Source organism: Rhinopithecus bieti, unplaced genomic scaffold, assembly GCF_001698545.2.
Source record: "Rhinopithecus bieti isolate Rb0 unplaced genomic scaffold, ASM169854v2 scaffold_40803, whole genome shotgun sequence".
Classification (NCBI taxonomy): Eukaryota; Metazoa; Chordata; class Mammalia; order Primates; family Cercopithecidae; genus Rhinopithecus; species Rhinopithecus bieti.
Window position 1 is genome coordinate 391,758 of NW_016816762.1, and position 10,539 is coordinate 402,296.

At 46.0% G+C, this 10,539-nt stretch overlaps 2 protein-coding genes across 3 annotated transcripts in view; one reads left to right on the forward strand and one right to left on the reverse strand.

The window, feature by feature from the left end:
* Nucleotides 1-10,539, reverse strand: part of C2CD2 (C2 calcium dependent domain containing 2) — a 70,117-nt gene that overhangs the window by 35,379 nt on the left and 24,199 nt on the right. For both annotated transcript variants that reach the window (XM_017855196.1, XM_017855195.1), the window contains exon 3: nt 1,218-1,331. In XM_017855196.1, coding sequence (XP_017710685.1) covers nt 1,218-1,331 — 114 coding nt within the window. The remainder of the gene's footprint in view (nt 1-1,217; nt 1,332-10,539) is intronic.
* Nucleotides 4,319-4,652, forward strand: LOC108517335 (40S ribosomal protein S27-like). Its single transcript, XM_017855197.1, has one exon. It carries the CDS (start codon nt 4,330-4,332, stop codon nt 4,579-4,581), a length of 252 nt encoding a protein of 83 aa, XP_017710686.1. The 5' UTR covers nt 4,319-4,329; the 3' UTR covers nt 4,582-4,652.

Below are 10,539 nucleotides of genomic sequence, written 5' to 3' on the forward strand. Positions count from 1 at the left end.
CACGAGCGAGACTCCGTCTCAAAAAAAAAAAAAAAAAAAAAAAAAGCGCTACTTATCTACAAACATGGAATGATGGTAAACTAATGTACCCTACGAATAAATAAAAAATAAAATAAAAAAAATACTCTTCCCAGATTCCAAGGCTCACACACCTGCTCAGCTTTTAAGACCACCCATTCTTCAGGCTTGATCAATAAACCAGCAGAAAACGAATCGAGAACCCCACGAAGGACGGAAAGGTGGGATGGAAGAATGAGACAAAGTAGAGACGGAATGGCAGAAATGCAAGGAAGCCAAAGGAAGAGAGAAAAGAAAAAAAAGCATCACCGGATATGACCAAAACTGACTCTGGGAATTCTTTGACATGCTGATGACTACAAAAGTGCCTCTTTTTCATTATGAAATTACTTCCTAGGAACTCATCACCAAAACAATTCAAGCTCAAGTACATATTTTCAAATGAACTATTTTTTTTTGCATCTCTCTATATATTATATATTTCTGACAACTTATCACTGCAGAATAATGTCTTATTTCTTAATTGTTTCATGTTTATTGATTTTATTTCTCCAGCGAGAATACACATTTGAGCATTTTTTTCTTATGTCCATCATAATGCCCAAAATAATACCTAATAATGAATAGTATACCGTTATCTGAGTCATTTATATCTAGTTTTGTTCACTCATTCAACTGATAAACATGTTAAGTATTTATAGTGTGCCAAGCGCTAAGGATACAGAGGTGAATATGGTAGACCAGATTTCTAAAAATAATAATAATGGGGGGGTTCTTTTTAAATCAACCTTGTCAGAAACTGAAAAGAGGAATGGCCCACCGCCGCCGCTCTGCTGTGTTTCCAAGCTGCAACCAGTGCCAGATTCGGAACCAGAACCACTTTTCTCATCTCAGATGCCACCTGTCTTATCATATCCATCAACAACACCCCGCCTTGTTCAAATGCCCGAAAGAGTGAACCCCTGAGTTTGTTATAAAGGTATGTGTGCGTGTGTAGTGTGTGTGTGTAATGTGTAGTGTGTATGATCATTTCCTACATATACAATCCTGTATGGAAGCTTACAGTTTGAAAATTATGACACGAATGATAATTAATAAAAACATGAATGTTACAGCCCCGTGACTCACACCATGCTCACTCTTCACATTTCTGAGAACTGTGACAGGTCTCATAACTTGCAAAATCTACACATCTTTACCTGTAAATGGAATGGGGAGAGCCGCACGTTGTATAGCCGGCATCCAGCATCCGAGGCAGGCTTCTCGCTGACCAAGAACTGAATAGCCTGGCCCACCACCTGACAGACCACCACCTGGAGGAGGCACAGGTAAGGGAGAAAACTGTATCCAAAACAAAGGACAGTGCATACATAGGCATCTTTTTTTTTTGAGACAAGGTCTTGCTGTGTCGCCCAGGCTGGAGTGCAGTGGTGCGATCTCGGCTCATACCTCCCCAGCTCAGGCGATCTTCCCACCTCAGCCTCCTGAGTACATGGAACTACCGGGGTGTGCCCCCACACCCACTTAATTTTTGTATTTTTTTTTGTAAAGATGGGGTCTACCAAGGCTGGTTTCGAACTTCTGGGCTCAAGCAATCTTCCCACCTTGGCCTCCCAAAGTGCTGGGATTACAGGCATGAGCCACTGCGCTCAGATGCCATAGGCATCCTTTTCTTTTTTGTTTTGAGACAGAGTCTTACTCTGTCACCCAGGCTGAAGTGCAGTAGAGCAATCTCAGCTCACTGCAACCTCCGCCTCCCTGGTTCAAGCGATTCTTCCACCTCAGCCTCCCAAGTAGCTGGGATTACAGGTGCATACCACCATGGTCAGCTAATTTTTGTATTTTTAGTAGAGACAAAGTTTCACCATGTTGACTAGGCCGGTCTCGAACTGCTGACCTCAGCCTACCCACCTCAGCCTCCCAAAGTGCTGGGATTACAGGCGTGAGCCACCACGCCCGGCCTAGGCATCTTTATATCAAAATAATCTGGACTTTATACATTAGCAAGGATATAAATTTAGAGTTTCAAAGTTGGATAAATATTCAGATTAACATCTTTTCTATAATGTAGTAATTTGAAAACTAGAACAATATTTCAAATATTTGCTTCCTGATGACTTTCTCAGGATCTAAACTCTTGACCAAATCTAGTTATCATGCGCCTTCCACATATAATGCAGTTTTTTTCCTTTTTTTGAGACGGAGTTTGACTCTGTCGCCAGGGCTGGAATGCAGTGGCGTAATCTCAGCTCACTGTAACCTCCCAAGTTCAAGCAATTCTCCTGCCTCAGCCTCCTGATTAGCTGGGATTACAGGTGCGTGCCACCACTCCTGGCTAATTTTTTGTATTTTTAGTAGAGACGGGGTTTCATCGTGTTAGCCAGGATGGTCTCGATCTCCTGACCTCGTGATCCGCCCGCCTCAGCCTTCCAAAGTGCTGGGATTACAGGCATGAGCCACCGTGCCCGGCCAACAAAGTCTTTTTCTTTAAATATCATCTTGTTCTGTGTCTCCACAATAGCTGATTTTTAATTCCCCAAATGTTTCCACATTCATACACAGTCAAAGCCATTAGCCATCTTTTTTGGCTAAAATGAGTCTTAAAAGAAAGCAAGTTATAGATGTTAAAAGTAAAAAAAGTTGGCCAGGCGCGGTGGCTCAAGCCTGTAATCCCAGCACTTTGGGAGGCCGAGACGGGCGGATCACGAGGTCAGGAGATCAAGACCATCCTGGCTAACACGGTGAAACCCCGTCTCTACTAAAAAATACAAAAAACGAGCCGGGCGAGGTGGCAGGCACCTGTGGTCCCAGCTACTCGGGAGGCTGAGGCAGGAGAATGGCGTAAACCCGGGGGGCGGAGCTTGCAGTGAGCTGAGATCTGGTCACTGCACTCCAGCCCGGGCGACAGAGCGAGACTCCATTTCAAAAAAAAAAAAAAAAAGTAAAAAAAGTTTTCTTACATTACCCAGAACACAAGGGGTTGCTTTCACCTAAATAATTTCGACACTATCATGGTTTTCAAAAGGTGGAAGTGATTGGAAAACATACAAAGTATCAAACAATTATAAAATTATGCAGTCATACCAAAACTAGAATTACAAAATGAGCTCATTCAAGAACCTGTCAGAGAAAGATAATAACATCAGGAATAAACCAAACTGTGGCTTCCTGACATAAATCATAAATCATACAGTATTAAGAGGCGTGATTTTCACAGCTACCATGGCACACAGGGAGATCCAGTTTCTGCCACAGATTCCTCTACAGAAGCCGATCTAGAATGAGAGGTCAGACCCCTCCCCGCTCCCCTCCCGGGGGCAGAGGGTCAAGCAGACACGTGTGGGATAATTACCAGGCCAGGTGCCAGGTGTGCACTGGCCAGGAGGGCAGGGGAGGCTGGGGCACGCTGGGCTGGACCATAGGGCAGGCACAAGGGGGTTCCGTAGGTGGCCAGTGTTTGGCCAAAAAGCAAAGCTATCAGGAGCTAAGGGTAAGTCAGACTGACCTCCTCATTCCCAAAAGAACCACTGACTCCACTGCAGGGAGTCACTGGACAGGAAGAGAAAATTCTTTAATTCTCTGGTGGATTTATCAGAATCTAAAATACCAAATGGAAAGATTATCAAAATAATTACTTGGTCGGGGCCTGCTATTCCCCCAAGTTCAGGGCTAGGACATACTTTCTCATCTGCTGGCTCCTGGCCGCAGCCAAGTCCTGGATCCAGCTCTTTCCACCACTGGCCCACTCCACTCTGGAACAAAAACGGAACCTGGGCATTGAGGCCCTGGCAGGGGTCAACATCCAGTGTCCACAACCAAATACCTCAATGCCACAGAGCTAGAAAAAGAAAATCCCGCCTTCTCTCAACATTGGCAGAAAGTCACACAATTCTTTCTAGCAGTTCTTATAACGCCATGTTCAGAAGACTGATTCACATGAGTTAATTACATATTTCCATCATCTCCAGAGTTCGCAAAGGGCCAGAACAAAAAAATGTTTGTATAAGAAATGTCGTCTCTTCACGTTAAAAATAAATGATCTATAAATAGTCCTTTTTGGAGGAACATGCTTTGTGGCCAGATGAGTTACACGCACCAATGGCATGACACTGAGAAAATTCCCTGTCCTTGGTCTCAACAGCCCACGCCTTTTACTGCTTAAAGTAAAAAATAAAAATAAATTTAAAAACCCGACACTGACTCTGAGCACTGCATGATTCCTTTGGAACCTTTTCTACTAAGCGAATCAGCTTTGTACCAAGAAAACAGACTTAGTGCTTTCCGGCGGTGACGACCTACCCACACGAGAACATGCCTCTCGCAAAGGATCTCCTTCATCCCTCCCCAGAAGAGGAGAAGAAACACAAGAAGAAACGCCTGGTGCGGAGCCCCAGTTCCTACTTCATGGATGTGAAATGCCCAGGATGCTATAAAATCACCACGGTCTTCAGCCATGCACAAACGGTAGTTTTGTGTGTTGGCTGCTCCACTGTCCTCTGCCAGCCTACAGGAGGAAAAGCAAGGCTTACAGAAGGATGTTCCTTTAGGAGGAAGCAGCACTAAAGGCACTCTGAATCAAGATGAGTGGGAAACCATCTCAATAAACACATTTTGGATAAAAAAAAAAAAAAAAAGAAAACAGACTTAGCATCTCAACCCAAGCAAGAATGAATTTCATTTCCCTTCGTGTATCCAGTTCTACAGAAAGCTTCCCACCACCCATTCCCTGATACATAGAGAACCAAGCACTTGATTAAAAGCAAGCAAATAAGTAAATAGATAAAAGAACTTTAAAACTTCTAGAATGCAGGACTCCAAAGCTCATAAGTAATCACTCAAGCCCCATCACTGAAGTAGTATAATCTCTACATTCTACTCTAGGACAGAATGTGTGACATCTTTTCATAGTGACACCCTGGCGTGTCTTCCCCAGCCCTAGGGCTTCCCGACCCTCTCAATAAAACCTGGAGTGCAGACCAAGCCTTTCTTGGCCTCCCCTCAGAGTCCGGCTAGGAAAGTTCATTAAAGAAACAATCTAAGCTGAGTGTGGTGGCTCATGCCTGTAATCTCAGTGCTTTGGGAGGCTAAGGCAGGAAGACTGCTTGAGTCCAGGAGTTCAAGACTAGCCTGGGCAACATAGCAAGACCCTATCTCTTAAAAAAAAATTCGCCAAGCATGGTGGTGTGCACCTGTAGTCCCAGCTACTCAGAAGGGTAAAGTGAGAGGATCACTTGAGCCCAAGGGTTTGAGGCTGCAGTGAGCCGTGATTGTGCCATTGCATTCCAGCAGAAAGAAACATTCTGAACCTGCCTCAAATTTTTACATGACCAAACAAAATGCTGCTCCTGCTGCACTTGGAGGGACAACCATTAGGACCAAATCCCCTTCCAGGACCAGCCCCTGCCTCTGTCACCCTAACAAATAATGCCCCATTTGCCAAATGGACAGGGACAAAATGGAGAGGAGATTTTAAAAACAAGTAATCTTCTTTTAGCGTATTAAGGTGTTATCCACAATGGGGATTAAATTCTGCCAACCCATGCCAACAGTGGCAAGGCCCCCAGGGGCTGAGAGGGGTTCCTCGCATCACAGCAGAAGGCAGGATCACCTGACACAGGTAAGCAGCTCCTCCTCACTAATTAGCCTTCCTAAGTGGCCAGATGTCAAGGGTTAACATCTACCTAAATACCCACGAGTGGGTAGAGACCCTGATCTTGACCCTAGAGTCTCCCTCCCGCAATCAGCCATGGTTGTGAGAGCCTCTTCTTAACTTTCCAAGTGAGCTCTGCGGGGAATCCCAGTTCTAGGGAACTGATAGACTGGGCCCTAAGTGTTACCCTCTGAAACAGTCTGCTATTAGTACAGGATTTTACAAAGTTAAATAGAACAATTATCTAGCACCGGCGGCAGTGACAGTGAACTCCTCTGAGGACAGGAGTGAACCCCCAGCCCCAGGGCAGAACTCCACGGAGCCCAGGTCTGCATCCGCAGGAGGGAGCTCCCTTGACAACAACCAACCATCCCCCAACCTGCATTTTTTTGAGAATTTTTTTCCCCCCAAACAAGCAAAGATTATTTACATAAAGCATTTCAAAATCAAGCAACAGAAGGGTGAACTTTGTTTTCCAAATAAACAACTTCCTCTCTGCATAAGTGACAGTGTTTTTTGGAGAGGGGGCTATTGGTGTAAGTCAGGGTCTCCACGTGGAGAGGAGACTCATGGTTGGCAGGTGAGGGTTTGGGTGGGGGAGCCCTGGGCAGCAGCTGGAAGCGCCACGGGGAGAAGAAAGCAAGACTGAAGGCTGAAGAGCAGGCTGAGCAGGGAGGCCTTCACTCACCTTCTCTGCTCTCTCCAGCCTCAACACCTTGACCTCATGTAGTTACATACCTATGCAAATAGCGCTTATCTGGAAACTATTCCTTTGTTTAGACTTGGGGCCAAAACATTCCAGGCACAGTTACTCCAAATTTTGCAATTGTTCACCAACAAGAGAGCCCCTGAGTCTTCATATCTCACTGTGCCCTTTCACTTTCCTTTTCAATTAAGCTTCTTGTACAGCTTCCTCTGCTCCTTCTCTTAGAACACTCTAGAGAACTGGAAATCAGGTAATTACTTTTGTCTCCAAAGAAACTAGCAATGCAGCTGAGAACATGTATCCAGAAGGTTTATATACTTGAATATTTTTCACTGTCATCACACTCTGTAACACCTAAGGAAAGAACTCCCAAGTAAAATGAAGGCAAAGACCCTTCATTAATCAAGGTGAGACCGCAAGCGAGTCTCATCTCTGTAAATATTCTTTAAGACAGGATGAACTGGATATAAAACACTATTTCTACTCTGGAACTGGGACTCAATTTAAAACGTAAACTCCATTAGAATGCTAAAGATTATCCCAATATCTACAACATTTAATCCTGTTTGCCCACTAATTCAAAATAAATGGCTAAAGATGTATTTTTATTTATTTATTTTTGAGATGGAGTCTCACTCTGTCCCCTAAGCTGAAGTGCAGCGCTGCGATCTCGGCTCACCACAACCTCTGCCTCCCGGGTTCAAGCGATTCTCCTGCCTCAGCCTCCCAAGTAGCTGGCAATACGAGTGTGCCGCACCACGCCCAGCTAATTTTTGTATTTTTAGTAGAGACAGGGTTTCACCATGTTGGCCAGGCTGGTCTCAAACTCCTGACCTCAGCCTGCCTCAGGCTCCCAAAGTGCTGGGATTGCAGGTGTGAACCACCGCACCCGGCTTAAAAATGTATGTATGTATGTATGTATGTATGTATGTATTTTGAGACAGAATCTCACTCTGTTGCCCAGGCTGGAGTGTGCTGGCGGGATCTCATTTCACCACAACCTCTGCCTCCTGGGTTCAAGCGATTCTCCTGCCTCAGCCTCCCGAGCAGCTGGGACTACAGGTGCGCACCACCACACCCGGCTAATTTTTTTGTATTTTTAGTAGTGACTGAGTTTCACTATGTTGGCCAGGCTGATCTCGAACTCCTGACCTCATGATCCACCCACCTTGGCCTCCCACTTTGCTGAGATTGCAGGTGTAAGCCACCGCGCCCGGCCCAAGATGTATTTTTATAAGAAATTCTCGCAGGGAACTGAGATGAAAAGGGTTGGGAACAAGATGACAGCCAACCCCAAGAGCTGCTGTTTATCCTCTTCTGGGGGAGCCTGGACCACATGGGGCTCCTGCTCCAACCTGACTCCAACCCCACCCCCAGCAACACTCGTTCCCTTTTCTTGTTAGATACTTTAAACAAGGAAGCCTTTCTGTAATATGGCACTACAAGGAGGTGTTGTGAATGCATCACACGGTTTAATGTGGGCATTCTACAGCAGAAAGATCTGTTTGTGAATGTGTTCTCTTTCATCAAGTGTACACTAAAAGACATAAACAAGACAGTTCCTTTAACATGAAGGGCAGAAGGGAAGTGGGTCTTCTCCAGGCTGGCAGCTAGTGCTTCCTGACAGGGCCGGGCCGCTCGACCACACCAACCTCCTACGGCCCGTGCTCTGTATTCCCACCAACCGACGAAACCTCGGGGCCACCACAGGCCTTTCACTCTGTATCCTCCAGGCCAGACTCAGGCTGCACCTGCAGGCTGGCTCGGCCCAGAATTCCACACACCATCATCCGGACAAACAGGTGGCCCTGTGGGAGTCCCATTCAGGGGTGGTATCTGCCCTGGATCTCAGAGAATGGGGTCTCCAACGAGGAACCTCCACCACCCGCCCTGGGAAAGACCCTCATTCAAAACAATTTCACAACCTGTTAGCATTTTAGCATCAATTCCAGGTTCATGGAATACCCAGGATTTCAAATCATACAAAGCAAAGCAAAAAAAAAAAAAAAAAAAAGACAACTGAGCTGAGCTTCCTGTTTACAGCTAGCTAGAGTGACAAATGTGGACAAGTTTAAATCATGGTGCCCATACCAAACAAGCAGCCCCTTGAGTTATGGACAGGGCAGGAGACCGCCCCCCACCCCCCAACCCCGCAGCTCTCAAGGCATATTTCAGCATCAGGTAGAACACACGTGCACACAACACACCACACACACCCAGGGCGAGCTATGGGTTTCCCCTAGAGAGGATATGGAATAAGGTTCTGGGGGAAATTCCACACGATCGCCCAGTTCCGTCTGTAGCTGTGGTTTTACAGATGAAAAGGGTGATCATGCTGACCAGTTCTCCTTTCCCTATCTTCGTTGTCTTTTTTATGGTGAGGATGTGGTGGGGGCAGGAGCTTAAGTGAAATAATAAAAGTGATAATATCACACCTGTAATCCCAGCACTTTGGGAGGCCAAGGTGAGAGGATCACTTGAGTCCATGAGTGCAAAACGAGACCGGGCAATCTAGTGAGATCCCACCTCTACAAAAAATTTAAAAAGCAAAACAGTAATAAAAATGAAAAAAAAATCATACTAACAGCATGGTTTATTTTGTGCAGTGGTTGGAGCTAGATTCTGGTTCACTCCAGCCTCTGCTGCATCGTAGCTCCATACCTTGGCCAAGTGACTGCACCTCTCTGCCTCAGTTTCTCCTTCTGTACAGTGGGATGATGCTTCTGACACAAGCTTGTTGTGAGCTCTCATGAGAATGGATACAAGCTCTATACCCAGGGCCTGGTCACACCTGATACCATCACATGCCACAACATGGCAGGTGCCAGGTGGGGTACTGCATGGGCACAGGCCTGCCCTGCTTCCTACAGCCCTGCTGGGGGGGGGCTTCTACAGCACAGACACAGAACCTGTGGCTCAGAGAGAGAAGGAAGTGCCTCAAACAAGCCCAGATCCAATCAGGGTCTCCCTGGCTTCCGAGATGGGCTTTTCCCCAGGCTAGGTGAGTTATAACTTTTATTTAAAACTTTCAGTTCCAGCTGATCGTTATACCATCAGGAGCCTCCATTTATTTAGAAATGAAACTGAAAACACATAACTAAAGCATGTCCAGGACCCTTGGCTCCACACCGTGCCAGGCGACATCACCCAAGCCTCCAAAGATCACAAAGTGATCAGCTCTTGCCTTCATCAGCAAGTTTTCCAAATGAATGTTAAGTCGAAAGCTACACTTACCGTACTGCAACCAATGCAGGCAGTGGCTGCTAGCAGAGTACGATGAACAAGAGCAGGTCTGGTATAAAGACAGTGACTCTGCATTCCAAAGCTTAGCTTAGGGGAAGAAGAACAGGCTTCTGCCTTAAGGGTACCACTTATATTTTGGGGCAGAAAGCAGGCACTTTCAAAAAGGGGCTTGGCATGAATGTCATGAAAGGGAAGAAGCGAACAGGTGAGGGTTCACATAACTTGCTCTGGCACCTTATCTACTGAGTGTCCAAGCTGGTGACCGCTGGTGCCTTAGTGGGTAGGACTAGGTTGTAACAGTGGGAGAGAGTTTCGTCATGGGCACTCTTTGGGTTGTAAATCGACTGTTATCTCTCCAGGAAACCTCCTGGTGGGTGAGGGTTTCATTGGAACCTCCTGAGCACATGGTTAGGCGAGCTTTCCCAGTAGGCAGTGTCTGGTGAAAGGGAGGTAAGAGGCTATAATTTCATTTCTAAAGGGCTAAGTACAAAGTGGGGAGCAGGGGGAAGTGGAGAAAAGAAAAGAAAAAAATAATAATAAACAACAATAACTCATTCTCTTTTTCTTAGAAAATGGGGGTATTCAGGGCTGGGCACAGTGGCTCACACCTGTAATCCTAGCACTTTGGGAGGCCGAGGTGGGCAGATCATGAGGTCAGGAGATCGAGACCATCCTGGCTAACACGGTGAAACTCCATCTCTATTAAAAATACAAAAAATTAGCCGGGCGTGGTGGCATGTGCCTATAGTCCCAGCTACTCAGGAGGCTGAGGCAGAAGAATCACTTGAACCTGGGAGGCGGAGGTTGCAGTGAGCCAAGAATGTGCCATTGCACTCCAGCCTGGGCGACAGAGCAAGACTCTGTCAAAAAAAAAGAAAGAAAAGAAAGAAGAAAGGAAGGAAGGAAGGAAGGAAGGAAGGAA

What these genes read in the sequence shown, in the direction of transcription:
- LOC108517335 (XM_017855197.1), top strand. Translation starts at nt 4,330, where the DNA reads ATGCCTCTCGCAAAGGATCTCCTTCATCCCTCCCCAGAAGAGGAGAAG.